The 22902-nt window shown below is 40.2% G+C and overlaps 1 protein-coding gene across 6 annotated transcripts; it reads right to left on the bottom strand.

Moving 5' to 3' along the window:
* Positions 1-1791: 1791 nt before the first annotated feature.
* Positions 1792-21955, bottom strand: sh3bp2 (SH3-domain binding protein 2). Of its 6 annotated transcripts, none has more exons than XM_061799036.1 (14): positions 21676-21955; positions 10100-10262; positions 9333-9472; positions 7815-7917; positions 7536-7653; positions 7354-7421; positions 7161-7246; positions 7013-7090; positions 4998-5745; positions 3747-3870; positions 3116-3171; positions 2817-2892; positions 2686-2745; positions 1792-2578 (listed from the first exon to the last, which is right to left on the bottom strand). In XM_061799036.1, exons 3-14 carry the CDS (start codon positions 9466-9468, stop codon positions 2453-2455), a joined length of 1779 nt encoding a protein of 592 aa, XP_061655020.1. In that variant the 5' UTR covers positions 9469-9472; positions 10100-10262; positions 21676-21955; the 3' UTR covers positions 1792-2452. The 6 variants fall into 6 exon arrangements, with proteins under 6 accessions (XP_061655020.1, XP_061655021.1, XP_061655018.1 ...); XM_061799037.1 differs by lacking the exon at positions 21676-21955 and adding an exon at positions 16974-17338; XM_061799034.1 differs by lacking the exon at positions 10100-10262.
* Positions 21956-22902: the final 947 nt, after the last annotated feature.

Genomic DNA, 22902 nt, shown 5'->3' on the forward strand with positions numbered 1-22902 from the left:
CTGGCAACCAGTTCAGGGTGTACCCCGCCTCCTGCCCAATGATAGCTGGGATGGGCTCCAGCACTCCCACGACGCTAAGCGGCTCAGAAAATGGAAGGATGGATGGATAATTCTTATTCCACAAATGCAACATAAACAGTCCCTTGTTTTGACTAGTGCTGGTACATACAATGTATTCTTGCTTAAAATAATTTGAGTTTAGTTTTTCTTTAAATGTCGAACATAAATTGTGCAATACAACAAAGTAGAATGCAAAAATATGGCCAATTCACAACAACACAAAGGCATTCTCTGTATTTAGGTCTTAAAATTAGATTTTGAACGACCACCTATTCAAGAACATGAAACAGATCCTGTGGCAGGTAAAGTCCCTTAATGGAACCCACATCAGCACATTGCAGAACATGCAAATCCCTAAGACAAAATCAATTCAACTAAGCAAGTCTTATTGACTCATACTATTGATTAACCATCACCCAGTTTTAAACGCTTTCATTAAACTGTAGCCCAACTAAAGCCACTGTTTCTTTTATTTTGACGTGGTGCTTTCGAGAGAAAATATTCATCTTGTCTGTACATTAAGCATTTCCTAGTGTTGAGTACTTCATATATCAACCCTTCCTCAAAATGCACAGCTTGATTCATATGATTTACGAGTAACTGTCAACATTATCAGATCTAGGGCGATGAGTGACAATGGGGGAGGTTTCTTTACCCCACTGTGATAAAATATTTACCGACAGTCCTTCTTTTCCTTTGTGATCATGGGAGTAGTAGCCTATATTTGGCCAGCTTGTTCAAATCCAGATAATGTCTGTAACCTCGAAGATCTTTCTGGTCAAACCCTTCTGGTCAGATCCACCTTGCAACGTCTTTTAGGAGTCATTAAGCTCTTACAGGACCTGCTGGCGCCAGATAGTAAAACAAAACTTTTTAAAGGTGAACAGGTCCCATTTTACATGCATCCACCCATCCGTTGTCAATAGTGCTTATCCTTATTAGGGTCGCAGGCGGGCTAGAGCCTATCCCAGCTGACTTTAGATGAGAGGGAGGGTACACCCGGGACTGGTCACCAGCAAATTGCAGGCAATCCAAAAAAAAAAAAAAAAATGGCATATACGATTAGACCTGTTAAATACGGCATGTATATGACAGCATCCCTATTGATAAGCTGATCTTGTCTACTCATCCTGTTTTTCTTTTTAGACACTTCAGCACCACAGACAGCGACACTAAATGCTGGCTGAAATCATCTGAAAGCATCATCTCACTGGTTTGGTGGCACATATACAACCAATTGTCTACTAGGTCACCATACTTGAATAATTAACGTCAGAAAAGATTCCAAAACGTGTAAAAATCAAATCTTTTGATATTGTAACTTCAATAACTAAGCGAAATTGATTACTACTTATACCTTTGTAGATATAATCAATAGATGAGGCTGCAGCAAAAAAAAAAAAAAAAAAAGAGAAATTGTTTTGGAAGTCACAATTCAAATAATGCAACAGATACAAAGAGAAATTACAAGTTGTATCACTGGTTTTGAAGATGCTCAAGAATAACTCGTGTCTGCCCCATCGCCGTCTGTTATCATTGTTTACGGTTAACTGTTATAGGTGCTTACATAAATATTTTAAAAACAAATCATGTTGGTTACCACGCTGGAGACCAGACCGAAATAAGAACCTAACTACAATTTATATATATGTATACATCCATCCATTTTCTGAGCCGCTTCCCCTCACAAGGGTCGCGGGCGTGCTGGAGCCTAGAAACAACAACAGAAGGTCCATTTTATTCAGTCTCATTTTACTGTGTATAAGAAAACCTTCATATTTACATTTGCATACACCGTTTTACATCTTAACATACATCATGGATACTAAATATAAATACACTGTATAGTGATGACCAGCATTAAAATTACATGTATAAAAAAATAGCTCATTCTATGACAGCCCTAGCCAGTTCAATGTCAGGTTCTTAAGCTATATAAAAGTGCACTCAGACATATAGACACTTCAGTCTGGAATAGACAGAGAGATTATATTCTTCAATAGGAAGATTCAGTGAAATACTGCATATGAAAACAAGACACAATTTCACATTTGACCGCCATACTAATGAATGTAGCCCTTCGGAGTTGACATGCCTTTTTGGGATAAAACATTTTCATTTTGGCTGAGTGTCATGGGTTATTCAACTAGCAAAAAAAAAAAAAGAAGAGACATGTCAGTCATTCTCAAACCCATATTAGCTCAATCGAAAGAGTGCTATATTGATGCAAGCATTTCCCTCAACCTAACATTTACACTACTGTGGTTGTGTGACCCCAAGTGACAAGTGTTATTTGTCTCTACTACAGCTGTGACTCAATTCTGAATTTAAAGCAGGATTGTCTCCATGGGAGTCAACGTTTCAACCTTGCAAGTTCTCGTTCACGTGGTGCTTATTTTGAGTAGGGTTTCTGCAGGCAAAGGGAGCCCTGGTGAGGAAGAGGATGGCTGTAGTAGTGTTCGATCAGAGCTGAAAGAGTGGGGAAGGTCACATCGCAGTCGAGAAACACCTGCTCACCCTGTGTTATAGAGGATATCAAATTTCACAGTGAAAAGTATCAGTGTGGAAGCTGTCATTTGATGTTTTTGTCATGGTCAAAAAAAAGAAAACAACTGTTTTGTGTACCTCTTCAAACAACCGGTAGTTTCTGGCTTTGTCTATGCTGACATCCCATACCACCAGCACCTGAACATAGGATATTTTTAAAGGATACATTTGTTTCTGTTTTGAAATTGCAGTCCTTAACTGTTTTTTACCTTGGAGGTTTTGGTTCCAGAGTTTCTAATGCCATAAAGTCCATCTTGCGGAACAACAGAGCTCTCCTTAAATAATCTACAGGATCAAATGTCAACAAAGGTTTGGCAATGGATGCATGTCCATCACATAGAAAAACAAAACATTTCTGTGAATCTCTTACTTTTCACATACACAGTGAGAACCTGTTCAAAATTAATATTCAATCATTTACATTAAGTTTACGTCATTAAGAAAAAAAAATAAATATTGCACAAGGAGTCTAACAGCACAATTATTATTCAAAATATCTGAGCCATACTTCTCTACAAAGCTGGTTTCCGTCGAGTCAATGAAAATGGATTCTGGCAGATGCATCTGAAAATGAAACATATTCAAAAATTTATGCAATAGCTATGGTTTACATATGGGTTTCTCGTGATGGCACTGCATTCAGACGTCTGAGTGCTTGCATGTGAGTATAATTGAAGAATTAACTTACATTTCTAAAAAAAAAAAAACTGTTATCAATTATGAATCAAGTTGGAAAATAGTGGATTTTAAATTAGAGTTTTATTATTTGACATGGTAAATGGACTGCACTTATCTAGTGCTTTATCTACACTATCACAGTGCCCAAAGCACTTTGCAAAGCCTCACATTCACCCACCAACGGGTGACTGCTGCCACGCCCGCTGGGAGCAAATTAGGGTTCAGTGTCTTGCCCAACAACATTTTGACATGCAAACAGTCAGAGCCGGGATTTGAACCACGTACCCTTCAGTCACTGGACAACCCACTCTACCCACTGATCCACATGATAGAATAACGTAACGTCGTCACCAGGGTGGATGTGAACGAGTTCACTTCATAAGGATTGCTCATGTTCACAGTAATTTAAGTAACATTGGGAATAAATACTGTTAATGTAACATGTTTTCACTCTTTCTTACATTATCGTAATCTTCGTCAGTACCGTCTCCTTCTGTACACTCGGTCAAGTCTTGTTTCTTTCTGAACTCCATCGTGGTCGTGTCTCCTGATGAACGGAAACTTTGACCTTCTGGAGCTGCTCTTCTGGTGGGAAAACACATGACACATAGCAAGACTGCTTCCACCAAAATACACCGTAGTTTTAATAAGAGCGGCACAGTATCTCGTTTATTCTTTGTTACATTTTGAATAGTAGCCGGGGCAGTGTTACAGAGGGCCGTACAGTGGTAAATGCAGCAAGAAGGTGAGCTTGACAGTCGCAAGATAATGCGCTCGACTCTTGCGTTGGACCTTTCTGTGTTTAATTTGCATGTTCTCCCCTTATGTCGTTTTCTGCTTCCCTCCCACAACGTCTTCTTTTCTTTACCATTATTTGATGTACAGTATACTGTATATTAGTCTTCTGGCAATACATCATGTATTCGCGTAAGTTTGGATCCTGAGATAAAATAATAAAAACTCTGATCTAGAGCATTCTGATAAACTATAAATAATAGAGATAAGAGATAATTTGAGTTATTTTGGTGACGCTGTAGAAGTAATAATTCTATTAATAAAGATATGATTTACATTCGTATATGATTGTTATACATTGCATTTTGTTACTGTGATTGGCTGGCTGTACCCTGCCTCCTGCCCAAAGTCAGCTAAGATGAATCCTGGGTTCAAATCTCAGCTCAGGCCCTCCTATGTGTGGACTGTTCATATGCTCTCATGGGTTGCTGCCAGCTACTTTGGCCTTTTCCCATGTTCTAATAACAAGCTTATTAGGTTTATTGAAGACTCAAAATTGTTCATAGGTGTGAGTGCGAGGGTGGTTGTGTCTCTATTCAGTATTTGCACTGTGCTTTTGACCAAACTCATGGGATGGACTGACTACAGCTCATTTGCAACCCCAATTAGGACAAAAGCTGTAGAAACTGGATGGATGGTGGCATCTAATGTGACCGAAAAGTTAATTACCCATTCGTGACACCACCTGTTACTGAGGTGTCAATTTGAGGTGAAGCGTTTATTCGTTCAAGTGGATGATATACACCCATTGATTGATTGAGGCACAGCGTCTATTAGAATGGAGGCCAATATTTAAGGTAAATCGAGTGGTACCACCTCAATGACAAATCATCGGACCCTGTAAGGTATTATTATATTATAGCACAGCATAGAATAAATATAATCATTTTGGTCCTCCGTATGCAAGTGAAACTTACTTAAGGGGTGTCCCTGGCTTCGTTAAAGGCAGTGGAGGCTTGACTGCTGCTGGTGGAGCTTTTGGTGCATCGGTACTCTCATTATGCAGTCCAGTTTGAAGACGAGGAGATCGAGGTGGGTGGCGGGGTAGCGGTGGGTAGCTGGTGGGTGTCTGAGTCAGCAACACGGGGTACGCCATTCGAGGTTTTGGGGTTGGGCCTTCAAAATTTGTAGCATTGGTCACTGGTCGGGCTGGTTTACTGCGGAGGTTACTTGATTGTGCAAGGTGGTTGTTGATCGGAGATAGGTTGGTTACAGCATCACGAGAGCAGTGGTCTGAATCACTGACGATCATCTTGCTCTCTAACTGGTCACACATGGGCAGGGTGGCGGGGGATTGGACTGATGCAGATGATGGAGGCCTACAGTGTCTTCTGTGAGTCCCTGGCCCCACCACAGACTGTGCCCTGTTTTTAAGAGGTCGCTGTGAATTGGGGGGAGGAAGGGGTGGTGGGGTAGGAGAGAGGTGATTGTGCAGCTGGGTGGCAAAGGGGGGAGGAGGAGGTGGACCTTTGTTTGGGTCCTTCAGAATGGGAGGGCGTATGGATGGCAGCGTTCTTTTGGGGTTTGCGCCGGTTTGGAATCTGTTGTGTGATGGGACTGGAGGTGGTAGGGCTTTATGAATGTCCGAACAGGATCCTAGATGTCTCTGGGGTATCAATGGAACGGGAGGAGGGGGATAAGAAGGTGGAGGCCCAGTGGGTCGACCTGAGAAAGTAGAACCAACATTTTCAGTTTTACCACAGCACCACCCCCCCCAAAACCTTTTTTAAAAGATATTTTTATTGTCAAATTAATAGACACTCAAGCGAGTCAAGATGCATGTAAAGGTAAATGTACACCCTTTAAAGCTTCATTTCACAACTTCTTCATGTTTTCCAGAACATTAGGAACCAAAATATTCAGATCCACTACAGTATTCGCAGGGCATCGGGAATGAGCCCGACCACGAATAGCAAACACACGCGAGTAATTGATGCCCCCACTAAAAAGGTTACATTTCCTACAGATGGTACAAGATGGCAGCAAAGCTCCTCAACTCACTTCAACGTACAAAGTTCCTTGCATTGTCAGTGTCAAATACATAGATTACTGTGGCCCCCTGCAGTTTAGCCATTTTGTGCCAAACCTAATATTTTTTTTTCATCTACTTATAAATCATTTTGTTTATGCCACTTCATGAGATTAAAAAAAAAGAATGAAAACAATATTAAAAAAGGAAAAGTGTTGACTATGTGCATATGGTCACGTCACATCCTGTCAGTGTACTGTACCACGCATGTGTGATTGCGATGCCGAGTGAACTGACGGCTTTCAAACTTGGCCTAACATTTGGCGCCGTCACGACAATGTGCGACAATTCATTCTGCACTCTGGTATTTAGGTCACAGGTGAACAATGCTCCAGAAAATAAAAAGTCAAGTTGGTTCAGCTGGCATTTGAGAGAGCCTTAATCCCAAAATGCACGACTGAGTGGAAGGTCACCGTCGCATATAGAAAAGTACATACATGCGCCATCTACAGCTCTTCTAAAGCTAAGCCATATATATTTTTTTTACCTTACAATGCCTGCCATTGCATACCTGTTTACAATACTTAACCTTAAATGTGTGTATGTGAGTGTGTGCGTGTGTGCGCGCGTGCGTGTGTGTGTGTGTGTGAGAGAGTAGGGCATGCGCTCGCCTTTTCTAAAAAACCTGGGAGGATGTTTGTAAGAAGAGATTTATTGAATGTATTAGCTGTTGACATAAAAGAAATATTATACAGCATTTATTGGGGGGCAGCGCTGACCTAATGTCCCCAGGTTAGATCTGCTCATACGCAGATCCTGGTTCCTTGGCACAATGATGCCACAAGACGGCTGCAAAACAGTACTTAGATATTATGCAGGGCTTTGGGCCGGGCACAAAAAATGGCTTCAATACTTAGATTCACACTTTGGAGATAAATGTGGACATGAGTGTGTTGTTTCTACCTGCACATGTTGGCACACAGTCACCGTCTGGCTTCAGATAGTCTTCGTCATCTTCATCGTCATCATCCCCACCATAATCTACATGCGGAGAGGACAAAGTAGCTCGGCGGCAAATTTGTCCAAAATCAATTTCATCTGCATGTCTTACCAGTGTCTGCATTATTGATTGGGTGTTTAATATCCAAAGGCCTCTCAATGGTTCCATAGAAACTGTCTGCATCTGAATCAGAGTCACTATAGCAACAAAGACAATGTTATCATGAAAAGATTATACGCAGAAAGCAAAATGCGTCCTATCCTGCCTTTATTTTGGAGAAATGGAACGGGTTTAATCTGGTTACCTTGGAATATGTGACTCTTTTCGGTCATTGTAATGATCAATCTCCCGTCGCAAGGATCGCATCCATCTCTGTATTACAGCATAAAACAAAACGTTACGCTGGTGTGCCTATGCAGTCAGTGTATGTTGAACTTGTTCATCCCGAAATCACGACTCCTTATACAGTATTGTGATTATTCCTACCCTCCTCTCATCTTCACTAGCTGCAGAGAAAAACCATGTCCTGTGTTTTTTACTGAAGTGGATCATCTTAAATGGGAAAACATTGTTGGACGTTGTCTCCTCTGCTGCTCTCATCACTCTGTGGGAAAGGGATTGAACATAAGTTCACATTGCAACGGTACAAGCTGTTGCTCCTCCACAAACAACAGCTAATTAGCAGAGCATTAAATACATTTAAAATGTCAGATACAAGTCTTATCATCTCTCCGCAAGGATAAAACAGAGAACTCCGCTGCTGACCTATTGTAACCATTTAGAGAGAACGCTCCTTGTGGTGCGGGAGAAGTACTACTTTTAAAGTAGTACACGCAGCCCTTGTGGATGACGATGTACCTCAATGGCCCTGAAAGAAGAGCAAACAATATTCTCTCACTGACACATACACTCAATATTCTGTTCTGATCAAGAGCAAGAGCTACACCATACATGGAATTCTGACTTGACAAATGTAATAACAATGCTTATTGTTTATGGAACTTATTTGATACAGTTTTTGTAATATCCATCCATCCATTCTCTATCCTGTTTAGCCTCACATGGGTCGCGTGTGTGCTGGAGCCTATCCCAGCTGACTTTGGTACACCCTGAACTGCTTGCCAGCCAATCACAATCTCTTGTAATAACTACGTAATGATGAGGTATGCACCTAATTAGGTACCCGGTGAGTTTGTAGATCAGATTTTATATTTAATCCATCCATCGTATACAATGGAAATTAAAATCAATATACTGTGGTGTTTCAAAATAGGGCTTGGCAGGGGTGCCTATGCCAGAGACCTTCTTGGTCTTTTCCTCTGCAGTCGACATTCCTGTTGGAGGGCTGTCGATTCAAAGCCTTTGAACATAAGCCATTGACTTTCGCCATGGCCGAGACTGCTGTCCTGGTCCGTAGCAGCGTCAGCTTTTTGCTATAATGAAATATACCACTGACATCCAACAAGTGGCTGGCAAGGAGGACGTCATCGCATCTGACCTGTGCCGTAACTGAATCCCTTCACTTGGTCCTGGACTATGCAGCCTTGGCAGTGGACCAAGCTGTGTCTAATGGCCAGACCCCACCGCACTGCAGCTGGAAGAAGTGGTGTTTGACACTGCCAATGCTACATTATTGTGTGAGGTCTCCACTGGCCAACCACCCCCCATGGTGTCTGTGGCTGGAGGCGTCAGGTTTTTGACATCGTCCATGGCCTCTCACACCGAGGTGATGAAGCTGTTCCGGAATATAGTGGGAAACCTGGTTCAGTCTCCAGCCTGGCTCCTGTGATTTCCCATGACTCTGTGTCCTCCCTGAGTCTCCCTCCTGTGAAGTGCAGCTGTTTTGATCTCCAAATCCACCCCCTCAATGTTTTGACTGTGACATGTTTAGTTTTCTATGAGGGGCCGCTGTTCTGTTTCACCTTTTTGACCATAGTGAATTCTGGGGGGCTTGTGTAGTGGCCCACAATAGTTAGAAGACATTCACCGAGGGGCTGTGCCTTGAGGACATAGAAGTGGGGCATGACTTCTGGTTCCCGGTGGAGAGTAGAGACTCCTGTTTCTGGGTTAGAAGGAGTGACTGGTTGCCAGGTTACAAGTATAACAGATACACCGATCAAGCCGTTGCCAACTGTTGTTATTTTTGGAAAGTGGAGAGTAAACAGTTGAATCCACTCGTTTTTTGACTCCTCTCTCGTCACCCACAGCATCTCCACAATACGTGTATCTTGAATTTAATTTTGAAGATAAATAAATAAATAAGTTCCATCAAAATGTACTCACATCGCATGAGACTAAACTGGCTGCCTCCCTTCTTGTGGAGGTATCCTGCTATAGAAACTCCTCCAGGCATAGTAAGAAGATTCTGTGCGCCGATGGCTCGCATTGGCACTGGCCAGCACACCTCCAGAGATGACATAGTTCTGCATGAAAGGGAAGGCAGTTGGGGGAGAATGACAATGAAAGTGAGTCACAGTTTAGTAGCAAAAGGAAAACACAAAGACAAACTAGAGGAACTAGGACATTTTATACTAGTATAGCACTCTGTGAGCACATAGCTCTGCTAAGGTTAAAAGAAATGAAATTGTGGAGCACGCTTTCTGTAATCGGCATCAGCAATGTGTGCTCTGGCAAAAACTGGACAGTAGATGGCAACATAAATCCTTTATTGTGAATCCACACCAACACACAAACACAAAAGCCTGCTAACTGTCTGTTAAATCCTGGTCCAAACAAAATCCTGTCCTAAAAGCAGTGGCCAAAGAAACAACAAAAGTAACTAACTAACACAAATCACAATGTGTAAAACAAGTAAAATTACAAGAATGTGCAAACCTCAATTCCAATGAAGTTCGGACTTAATGTATGTTCGTAAAATGTAAATAAAAACAGAATAAAATGATATGTAAATCCATTTCAACCTATATTTAACGGAATACATGACAAAGAAAAGATACTTAATGTTCACTGAAAAACTTTGTTGTTGTTTTTTGAAAATATTCACTCATTGGGAATTTGATCTGTCACTGATGGTGTAGTGGTAAACTTGCCTGACTTTGGTGCGGGCAGCGTGGGTTCAGTTCCCACTCTAGGACGGTGTGAATGTGAGTGTAGATGGTTGTCCGTGTTGACATGTGCTCTGCGACTGACTGCTGACCAGTTCAGGATGTAGTCGGCCTTTCGCCCGAAGTCAGCTGGGATAGGCTCCAGCGCCTGTGACCCCAGTGAGAATAAGTGGTAAAGAAAATGGATGGATGGAATTTGATCCCTGCAATACATTTCAAAAAGGCTGGGACAGAGGAATGCAACATCACCTGTCCTTTTAACAACACTCAATACGTATTTGGGAACTGATGACAGTAATTGTTGAAGCTTTGGAGATGGAATTCTTTCCCATTCTTGCTTGATGTACAACTTCAGTTGCTCAACAGTTTGGGGTCTCCGTTGTCATATTTTGGGCTTAATAATGCTGATTGCTGGCAGGCTGGTCTAGTACTTGAACTCTTTTACTACGAAGTCACACTGTCAGAATGTGGCTTGGCATTATCTTGCTGAAATAGGAAGACATGTCTCTCAAAAAGATGTTGCTTGGATGGCAGCATATGTTGCTCCGAAACCTCTATGTACCTTTCAGCATTAATGGTGCATCAGATGTGCAAGTTACTCATGCAATGGGCACTAACCATCATAGATGCTGGCTTTTGAACTTTGAGCCGACTCGTCAGACCACAGCACACTTTCCCACTTTGTGTTATTTTGTCTCAGATAAGCTTGGGCCTAAGAGAAGCCGGTGGCTTTTCTGGGTGTTGTTGATATATGGCCTTCGCTTTGGATGGTAGAATTTTATGCATTTGTGCATATGTAATGACAAACTGTGTTCACTGAAAATGGTTTTCTGAAGTGTTCCTGAACCCACATGGCAATACCCTTTACCAGTGATGCCGGTTTTTATTGCAGTGCTGCTTGAGGGATGGAAGGTCAAAGGCATTCAATGTCGGTCTTACGTACAGAGATTTCATCAGATTTCTGAACTCTTTTGATGATATTATGGGCTGTAGATGATGAAATCCCTAAATTCATTGCAATTGTACGTTCAGAAAGGTTGTTCTTAAACTCTTGGACTATTTGCTCCCATGCTGTAGCTGTTCACAAAGAGGTGAACCTCGCAACATCCTTTCTTATGTACAGCTGAACCTTTTGAGGATCCTCCTTTTACACCCAATTGTGGGACTCACCTGTTTCCAATTAACCCGTTTACCTGTGGATTGTTCCAAACAGGTGTTTTTTGAGCATTGCTCACCTTTTCCAGTGTTTTCTGTTGCCCCTGTTCCATCTTTTTTTGGCATCAAATTCAAAATGAGAGAATATTTGTAAAAAACGTAAAAACAAAAACAATCATGTTAATCAGTTTGCACACTATATGTCTTTGTAGTTTATACAATTGAATATAGGTTGAACAGGATTTGCAAAACATTCTCTTCTGTTTTATTTATGTTTTGCACAATGTCGAAACTTCACTGGAATTGGGGTTTGTACTGTTTTTCAGAGTCAAATGAAGAAAAGACAAAATAAATTAATCAAACATAAAAATCAAGGAGGGGCATATTTTTGGTTGTTTGGTACTGTGGTCAGCATTTCAGTTAGTAGATGTTCGATTATTCCCCTGAGTACAACACTAGTGTCAATACAGGAGTACAATTAATAGTTATTCGATTCCCTATAGTTGATGGAACAAATACAGTCAAATGTCCAGCCCTAGCTGCAATAATGTTTTTCATTAGTAAGCTTCTTCAATTTAAAGTCACTTATTATTCTGAGTCAGAGAAAGAAGAGCCCAAATACTGTATAATCCCCCTGTGTAAACATACAGATAAGTGTACAGTATGAAACTGAGACATAGGAATACATGCACTGTGCCAAGCAAAATCAATCAAACAAACACAACAACAAAAAAAACAAGTTCTGTCAAAAAATGACTGGGACCACATTCCACTGACAGACTAATCCCATTCATTCTAACACACCTTTACTCACCTTGTGATAACTGCTAATAGAACATGAAATGTTAGCTGCAGCATGTTTGGGACATCCTGCTTTATGCCACATCAACACTATAAACAATGATCTCACTCCTTCTTTGCACCATGTGAGCAAGTGAGACCTGTTCTGTTTTTCCGCCTACCTCCTGTCGAGGTTTGTTTTGATGCTTTTCCCTGCGTCGCTGTCACTCAGCAGATTGACAGTTGAGGCAAGCACCGTGCACGCCAATGTGAGCAGCAGATCTATGGCAGGACCTTTTAATGGACCCACATGAAGTCCACTAGACTCCTTTTGCGTTTCCCCTTGCTCTCTTGAGGTTGACATAGTCAATTTTGACATAGTCAACAGGAAATATTCATGCCCTGAGTCTTGAGGTTTCATGTAAAGTGTGTGCGTGTGAGTGTGTGTCATGCGTGTGTGTCTGGCGAGTGCTTGTCTGTCCAAATAAACATTCTAAGTCAAGCCCTTCATCCTCAAACGAGTTTATGGGTAACTTCCAGTTTATCAGCTGTCCCCAGAGGTTGAAGGGTGGATGATAATGTGGTGATGATGTGTGTGTAGGCATCTACTCCCTTTCACCGTGACAGTACAGAACTGTACAAATGTTTGCCTTTTTGGTGTGCTGCAATCCAGCTGCATTCTTAAATACGAACGTGCGATAGTATGATGACATTAAATAGTTTTTATAGCGGTGGCATTAGGTACAAGTAACAACGTGTTATTGTTATCCCTGACAGTGTCGGTCAAAAGTCAACATTGTGTTATGTTTGTGGAGGCAGTTTAAGGTTTTGATGTGGGTGCAGCTTATGGTCATTTTTTGGGTATGTATTTAGAGTAATTAATTAAGACAACAAGAGTCCAAAAAAGGAAGGAGTTCATACTAACATCATAAGTGACATCACGTGAGACATCAGCAAATCCGAAGGTTTGAAGGGTTAACTATACAATTATGTTTTGCAATGCCACAACAGAAGAGCACCTTGCAATTGCTGGCAAGTGTGACGATAACCATGGAAGCAGAAAAAGAACTCAACTCATTCAATATAAGATATGCTATTATTAGATATGAATCACATTAATAATTTTGTTGTAATTATTAATTATGTTATCATTATATTTTATCACGCAGGAGCTAACAGTAGTAAACATATTATACACTAACAACACTTATTAAGTCATCTAGTAACACTAAGGCACCACTAGGTGACAGTATCACTCTTCAAATACCTTCAGTTGTCAGTGGTATTTTATTTGTTTTAATTATACAAGTTATCTTGTTACTTATTTAAATGTTTCAATGTAAAAATGTTACCTAAACAGAATTTAGAATGGGAAAATCTGAAACAAGTCGACTTCCTTTTCAGTGGGAACAAGTGCTCAATGGTGCCTCAGAAGGGATTCAGTTTAACGCCACTCAATCACTTTACGTTAAGAGAAACAAATGCACCCAGCATCACTAAAGCGTTACGTAATCAAAGCCTAAGTCCCATTTAAATGCGCTCAGAGCATAGTTACAGTACGAGTAACCTTGTGATTTGATATGCTGATAACATTTTGGCTAAAAGTGAAACAATGAGTCAAGCCTCAGGAATGATGGGCATGGCACTCTAATGGAGGCTGAAACGGAACGCAGATAAAAGACGAAAACCCAGTCAATCATCAGGGTGGAGTGGCTGCAAGATGACACACAGAGGATATGTGTGTTGTGTTCTGCGGCGTGAACACCACCACTATCATCATCTCTTTGTGGCAGTGGTCTGGGTTCTCCTGCTGTTTATCAACTGGAGGACTGGATTTCCTGCCCCCCCCCTCAGTTGAGTTCCAGCAAATCCAACCCGCCCAACCCAAAATGTTATGAAGCTCACACATCTAACTCACATTTAGCTATATAGCTGCTTTCGGATTTCAAGGTTACTTTTTGCCAATGCTCTACTCCGCAGGTGTCAAACTCAAGGCCGGGGGACCAGATCTGGCCTGCCATATCATTTCATGTGACCCGCGTAAGTAAATCATTTATGTCTACTTCATTTTCTTCTGGACCAAAATTTTAAATTGTCTTCACTTTTAATAACACATTTGAAAACAAGAAGGTTAGGAACGATGCGGGCACGCGGATGCGTTTAATGTTTGGACCATTTTTAACTGTACGAAAACCAAGCTGATATTGAAAAACTGAGACAAAATTTGGGTGTAAAATGCCCCAAAACGTGCATGGTAGGTTAATTGAAGACTCTAAATTGCCCGTAGGTGTGAATGTGAGTGTGAATGGTTGGTTGTTTCTATGCGCCCTGCGACTGGCTGGCGACCAGTTCAGGGCGTACCCCGCCTCTCGTCCGAAGATAAACGCTACAGAAAATGGATGGATGGATGGGAAAACCCCCATTCCAAAACTAGGGCATTCGCCAACAACGTTCCACTTTATATGTATGTGAGGCGATGATGCATATACTATGGTTCCACAGTCATAACGGCCCTCTGAGGGAAACATAACTACAGTGTGGCCGATGACAAACATTAGTTTGACACCCCTGCCTACTCTACTGAGACCAACCAACCATCCATTTTATATACTGCTAATCCTCACTCACATAGTGACAATTTAGTCTTCAATGACACTAACATACATGTTTTTTTCAGAACTATGAGGCAGACAAAATGATCACAAAGTAATAATAATATTGATTTAATAGATTCGCTAACGCTTGACATTCATTGTTTAGACACTATTTATTTCTATGGAAGTTTTTTGGTTAATTACATTCATTTTGACTGGCAGCACAGTTGGCGAGTGGTTAGCATATCTGTGTCACAGTTCTGAGGATGCGGGTTCAAATCTGGCCTCGCCTGTGTGGAGTTTGCATGCTCTCCCCGTGCATGCGTGGGTTTTCTCTTGGTACTCCGGTTTACTCCCACATCTCAAAAACATACACGGTTGGTTAATTGAAGATTCTAATTTGTCTGCAGGTGTGAATGTGCGTGTGAATGGTTGTTTGTTAATGTGCCCTGCGATGGGCTGGCAACGAATTCACTGTGTACCCCGCCTCTCGCCCAGAGTGAGCTGGGATAGGCTCCAGCACCCCAGCGACCCTACTGAGGATAAGCGATACGGAAAATGGATGGATGGCGTTCATTTTGAAAATGATAGAGAATACATGAGACAATAGTTAGCAAATTGTTCTTTTGCCCAATGTACTGTACCAGATGAGGTCACTTCCTCTTCCAAGAGGATGTAGTGAATGAGTAGTAGTTTCAATCCTCTGTCAGTCGGGAGGATGAGTGTGAAATTGTATTTGTCTTTCTGCCTGGTGCTCTTTCATTAAAAAAAAAAAAAAACTGCCTTACATTGGTATCACTTCCTTCAGTATCCACTACAATAGTGAATAGCAGGACATACAGTTGAATGTCAATAAACTAGAATATCATGGAAAACTCGCTACCGAAGTTCAAAAAGTGAAACTCGTGTATTATTAAAAAAAGGAAATATTTTACTCTGTGTGTAGTAGAGGAAAATATTTCTCTCACTCTTTTTTTTTTTTTTTTTTTTTTACATCAAACGAAAACCCAAATTTCAATATCTTTAGAAATTGAAACATGACAAAAGAAACAAATTAAATGATTTTCTTATATAGGTATTAGGTAAGAATTGGCCTTCTGGAAAGTATTTTTATGTTTGTTATTTTTTTAAGTGTTCAATTAATCTGTATAATGTATGAGTTTTCTTCTTTTTAATTGAATGCTGAAATAAATCTACTTTTTTACAATATTTTAATTAATTGAGCTGTACATGCACTGAAAAAATTATAACGAATGTCATTCGTTTAATTAATTAATTTTCTCTCTCGCTCTTTTTTTTTTTGGCCTGTTCGGCTGTTAGGTGAGGCAGAATGGAGGATCTGTATCTCTTTTATGCCGGAACAGTTTTACTGTGTCACAGCGACGCTTTTAAGATGCCGCTGTGGTTTCTTAGCATTATAATGTCTATTTATTGAGAATCAGAGTCGATCAGTCGAACAGAACAAGGTTTCTACAGGGGAGTGAGAAAAGAAGACAACAAAAGACAAATCACTAACTGTAAACAAGATGAGGAAAGTGTTGTATGGAGCAGTAGTGCTATACCCTGTGAGGGAAGGACAGGACAAGATAGGACAGGACAAGGACAGGAGAAGAAGCATGCAGGACAAGGTGTTGTGAACCCGCTTGTACAACTGAAGTGTGGTGGGAGTGGCTATGTAAATTGTTAACGTCTACAGGACAAGAGTGTGAGTGAGGGGATACCCAAGCAATTATTTGTTGCAATAAGTGAGTGGCCCCACACCCAGCAAAAAGGTTCTAGGGGTTTGTGCCTGCGGACACATGCAAGGGAATTGACACCGTTTCGCATGCACAATGACTGACAGAAGTGTCGTGTAATTGCTGTGCCTGCACCGCGGTGGTTGAGAACCCCACCTAATCAATCGAGAGGCGGGATCAGGAGTCCACCCGAGAGCAGCCCGGCGGACGGGACATGTCCCACACTGTGGGAGCCAGGGCGGTCTGCCGGCCCCACCGAGGCCCCCCGACAACCGGTCACCCAGTGGGGGTGACCGCAAGGACCTTGTAAACTAAGTTGGCAAGTGCTAACGTTTTGGCTAACCCTACTAATGTTTGTTCCGACATTCGAAAATGGTTTGCATGAAATAAAATACTTTAAATTAAACTTTCAGGATGCACTAAATGAATATTTTTGATTCAATCAACGCTAAAATATTAACTGTGATGGAATACTTACTTTTTTCAAGTTTTCAATTTTTTCAGTTTGCATAATGTATCTGATCAAAAATGCAACACTATCCAAGACTGCAAAAAAAAAAAAAAAAAGACAAAGACAAAGTAGACCCCACTTACATGACATCCCTTTTTTCCTGAAAACACATCCCGACCCTTGGCTTGGAGCTCCGCACAGTTGACTTCCTCACGGATGGAACATACATGCCGCAGGCAACAAATCCCAGTATTGCATTTTTTTTTTTCCTCACGTAGCTTGATGGAGGTTGAAAGTATAGTAGAATTGTGCAAGAGTCGGTCGGGTAGGTTGAGTCTGTTTTTGAGAAAAGTGACCAGTTTGTCAATTGTCGCGAGATGATAGAAAGTATGTCGAGAAGTACATATGGAAGGTCAAAGTAAGAAGAATAGGTCAATAAGTTGTGTCTTCCCTGAATTCTGCAGAGGGTGTTTGAAGTCTTCAAACTCTGTCAGTTATTTCCTGCGGGGGTTTCCTTGCGATTGGTAGGCTGCCTGAAGCGTTTTCCTTCCTGCCTTGTCTTAGTCACGATGTGATTGGTTCGCGGAATGAATCCACACCTCTACACAAACATGGCTTTCACGGGGACACAAAGGACCTGAGAGAGATGGGGGGTTTCCATCCTTTACGACCAGAAAAACTGTTGTAAACCAACATAGCCGTTCCTTTAAGGTACCTCGTCATAGAATATATGTGGATATGTGCCGCAAGTGTCCTTGACTCTGTCAACTTGAATAATGATACTTAGGTTTTGTATGTAATTACGATACACTGACACATCTTCCAGGGCAGCAAACCTCTCAATGAAGGTTTGTCAAATCTCACAGCATTGCACTCTACTTGACTTCCAACTTCCTTCCTGACCCTGAACCTTGCCAATGGACAGACGACTTGAGTCTTTTGGACATTTTAGACGATAGGTAAACAGGAGAAAAGAAGGCCAAGGAAGCAACTGTGAATGACAAGACTTATTGTCAGTTCTTCGTCAGAATTGCATCACTTCAAACAGTGGTGAAACTAATTTAGACAAAATGATGGGCCCTTACAAGGGTAAAAAGAGGTGTATATAGTATAACTGAAGAAGTCTTCTTACAAATTAAGAACACATCCAGCCACTCATCCATTTTCCAAACAGCTTATCCTCACCAGAGTCACGCTGTCTAGACAATCAACGACCTATTTAACATAAAACATTTTAAACACGTCTTTGTTAATTAACTAACGTTAATGTATTTCTATTGCCATTAACCATATCTTTAATTCAGTTAATTTTCACAAACCATGCAACGACTGTATAGGGGGCAGTGTTACAGAAAAACAAAACTAATGTTTCATCTAACTTGACTAACAACTGGCCATAAAATAATAATAATTAAAAAAAAAAAAAAAAAAAACTGTAAACAATGTTGCTTATACTTACATATAAGGGACTGATTTAAAGCTATACACGAATACTAAATATAGCTATCGTACAGCAACACACAGCCGACACTGAAATGTCTGACATTTTAGAGTGTGACTACTTCCTGTTACAATAAGTTACACATAGCACAAACCACAAGGCCTTTGTCTGTCAGCAAGCATATTGTCAATATAAGTTGTGAAAAATGAGCAATTGTTTGTGAGGCGTCTAGTATACATCCTTTACATTACTTGACATTCCTGCTGAATACATTCAGTCCATCCTTAAATAACCCTATGTCATGAAACATGATTAGTATGACGGTGCTTATGCTATTATTACTATATTTATCTATATATAAGCATTTATTAAAACAGACTGATTAGCAAATGTAGTTTTAAATGAGTCTGGATATCCTGTCAGTAATATGTCCACTGCATACACCAGCTAGGCAATAGTTCTGGTGAGAATACAGGCCAGAATTGTTGTACAAACAACATTCTTCTCACAACATTATCATCAGTGCTTACCCGACACACTGCTTACTGACTGCTTGGATATGTCTTGACTTAGAACAAAGCAAACTGCAACATGTGATAAAAATGAACATTTTAAGACCTTCAAAAAGACCATTTGGTGGATGACCCTAAATATGATTATGATTGTGATGATTATGATATCTATTTATGTATTTATTCAATCCATTATAGAAGTTCTATTTATTGTCAGAGAAACACAGACCTTGTGTAAAAGTATGAATACAATATGAGTATTTCATCTCAGAGTAAAGGAATATTAAAAACATTTTGGCTAGTCTCTAGGTTTATTAAAGAAGAAATAAGTCACCTTTTGATTTGAGTAATCGACAACACTGTTGGAAACGTAGTATATTCAGTATAACAACTACACAACAAAGAAATGAAAACAAACTTTTTATAGACTCACCTGCACCTGGCTGACTTATTTTTAAAAATTACCATATATCCATCTATTATAAAGCAGACATTTGCAAACAGTGTTTAATAACGTGTCCTGTCATAAATGAGCATTTAACTAGATTTAACACATGTAGTTATGGCAATGAAAGCGACCTGATAGTACCAGCGTTTTCTTTTTTAAAACTGAAAATAAACACTCAAAAAAAAGTGACTAATTGGCTTGTTTTTAGACAATTTTTACTGTCAAGCTATTATTATTATTATTATTAATAATATTATTTACATAAAATAAGTAGACAGAAAGTTTGCCAGGGGAAGAAGTTACTTTTTTCAAATACTCCACTGGCAATTTTTTGTTTTCTCTTACAAGATACGTTTAATTTTAATTAGTTTTGGCTAAAAATAAAATATTCCTGGTAAGATTTCGAGTTTTTGCAGACCACCCTCTTAAAAAAAAAAAAAAAAAAAGAAGAAGAAGAAGAAAAAAAAAAAACCCACCATGAACACTCCCTATCTTGGCATAAGATACTTTTCACGGAGACAATTCATATCGTATAAGATACACTGGGCACAAACTCTTTGCTATTCCATTAGCTAGCGATAGCTCAAAGTGCCTAGCTTATTAGCTATGCGGTACACACCATTACAAACCGACACATAACAGAGCAATTCAAGAGGAGGCATTGAAGGATCGCCGTGTGGTCAACTATCATTTCATAGATTGTGTCAAGGTTGTAAATCAAGCTTGAACTGGTCATTAGCGTTAACACAGCTGGAAATGTGTGTAGCTGTTCTTTGTCATAGATCAGAAGATTATACGCTAGCCTGATTAACCAACGTGCCTACTTGGCGGCCATATTGAAAAGGTCGGTGTGCCATTAAAAGGCAATGCATAGACATTGAAATTAAGTCATAATTTGCTAATTTCTCAACCGATTGAGGAAAATTTCATAGAGTGGCCTAAGGCGAATTTCGGGTGGGCTTGAGCCCACCCAAAATCGGGCTGGCCTTGCCACTGGGGCCTACAGCACTCAGCTGAACTTTCCTGAAGCAGTTTATGATATTCCTTGTGGAAAAACCTCATCCAAGCAACTCAACTGTTTCATTACGTTACTGGGTGGCCCATCTCAGACAATCTCTCATGTGAAGACACCTGCTGTGGCAATCCTGGTTGCCTGGTGTGGTTATACAGTACAGCTGTCTTGTCTGTGCTTGTGAAAACTAAACTTTAGACTGGATTTCCACTACGTGTATATGTGTGTGGATGAATTTGGATATACAGTAAATCTTGGTAGTGTCAAGGTGTGGCAGGTGGGGGTTATGTTTTTTTTCATTTTCAGTCTGACCTCAAAGGAGTGAATAACTACCATATGTCAAATGCAAAAGGTAAGCAGAGCTGCACTGAGTTTCGTTAGATGCGCGGATTAGCGTCAGCGAACAGCATTAGCGTCTGATAATTGTCACTTGCTTGACTGCTCGGTCGAGTTGTCGACACGCACGTCTGCTGTATGATGCTCCACATACATCTGGAGCAAGTCATATTTAATTAAGTAATTTTTGGGGTAAATTGTAGTTGAAACAGTAGTTTTAATATAATGTATTTTTTTATTTTTTACTGTCGTCATCACTCAGAAAAAGGTTTTGGTTTGATTCAGGTGGCCAATAAATGCCAGCTATACAGGCTTACACCACTACTAACTAGGGAAGGAATATCTATTGAAATCTAAATAATATAACTTGTTTCTGTTAGCACAGACTGGATGAATTTATTTGATCCAAGAATTTGTGGGTTTGACCGCTCCATACTATGAACCATTAGACATCCACGTTTTAAGCGCAAAAACAGAAGTCCTGTTTAAACTGCCTATGACCTTGCTTTTTTTTTTTTTTTTTTGTCATCACTTAATTCCCTTTGAAAGTAAAACAATCAGACTGGGCCCTTAAAGATAAGCATGCACAGGATTTTGGGGACTTAAATACTTCAAATTTCCATCAGTTTAAAGAAGCAGCTATTTTAACTTTGTTTAATGTATCCCACTGAGCTACTAGCGCCTTTGTAATATGACTGACACCAAATGCTATCATGCATAAGGACAGAAGGATCAGGCAGAGTGTAATTACTGTTTCCCACTGAAATCACTATATCAAGCTCATTCAAGCCAGAAATCCAAATAAATAAGTAGTTTTTGAAGTTGTGTGCAAAATAGAACATACGGTAATCCCTTTTTCTAACAGTGTCTTCAAATGTGTTTTGTAGTGACAATAATAATTAGGACCTGCAAGGAGTTTACCCAACATTTTTCTACCATGCAAATCAGAAGAAAGGTCTGACTTACTCTCACAGACGTGACATGTTTTCTTTATAAGCGAGACGTATTGTAGAAGCATTGAAGAAAGTACCATTTCAAAGTCTAAAAGTCCTTAATGAATATGTTAAATGAGGTTTTCATTTTGAAAGTAACTCACCCATCTAGTTTCGCGTCAGTTGTGCAGCTCCTCTGCGTGTGTCATTGCAGCTCTCAGTCCTGCGGAGTTCCAGCCCAGATCACTTCCTGACACGACTTTTCAGAGCTACTGTATACAGTGTCACGGCAGCCTCCATTCCGCTCGAAGAAAAAAATAGCTACAGTTGTCACTCAGATGGTTAAACAATTACACCAACAAAAAGAAACACGGTTCCATTGAATGCCCAAATCCCTACAACGAATGTGCTGGTTTCACAGTAGCCAGGCTTCAGAACTTACTTCCCCTTTAGAGAAAACTCCCTCAAACATCTGGTCAGTAATTATGTCATAAACACCCACACTAGGAGCTTCAAGTTAAATAGCCCCAGACATCAAGATTAAACGATTTGTTTTATGAGAAGTGATATGTTATTTCCAACAGTAGGTAAAAATTCTACTTGACTAAATGCATTCTCTCAGACGAGACTTCATTTAACAGCCACTGGTGCTGGATAAGCTGCCCACTTCTCCATTGTGTCCTTGCTCGCTACAGTGGTGGATCAAAAAGTGACATTTCAATGCAATGCAGTTAAATGTTCATGATCCTAGCAGGCTCTTTGGGTTTTTTTTTACAGGTGTCTTTTCATATTTAGAAATATTTTTTGATGAAACAACAACAACGATAACAACAAAAAATTATGCTAAAGTGAAGTGCCGTTTTTGTCAATTTGTCAAATGTGTGTGATGACACACATGCAAGGTAGGGGAAACCTCAGCATCTCTGCACAATTCAAACTGTTCATGATGTGCATTCACATGTATTGTTTGGAAATGTTTATTCCTTGCTTGATTTGCCCCTGAATTTCTCCAGAACATGAAGTGGAATTAATTATTTCATCCATATGCTTGTTTTTCCTTAGTGGTGAGTAAATGAAAGTTACAGCGCAAAGAACTCTGAACTCCTTCCATGGACCATTTATTTTTGTCCAAGATCCTGTCTTGAGCATTGTACCACTTCTCATGATTGTTTTCGAGACAAAAGCTGAAAGAATGTCCAGAGACATCTATTTGATCCAAAAAATGTGACGACAATTGTCAAGCAGAAAGACTCATCCAGTTTAAAGCAAGTCATGAAGCAGAAATCGGTTGAGGGTGCTTTACCTTTATGTAAAGCAAAATGCCAGAAATGGAGCTCAAATGTACCCATCAATGAATTTGGAATGTCACAATTTTCCTGTCACAGAAAGAC

This window comes from Phyllopteryx taeniolatus, chromosome 15 (genome assembly GCF_024500385.1).
Source record: "Phyllopteryx taeniolatus isolate TA_2022b chromosome 15, UOR_Ptae_1.2, whole genome shotgun sequence".
Lineage (NCBI taxonomy): Eukaryota > Metazoa > Chordata > Actinopteri > Syngnathiformes > Syngnathidae > Phyllopteryx > Phyllopteryx taeniolatus.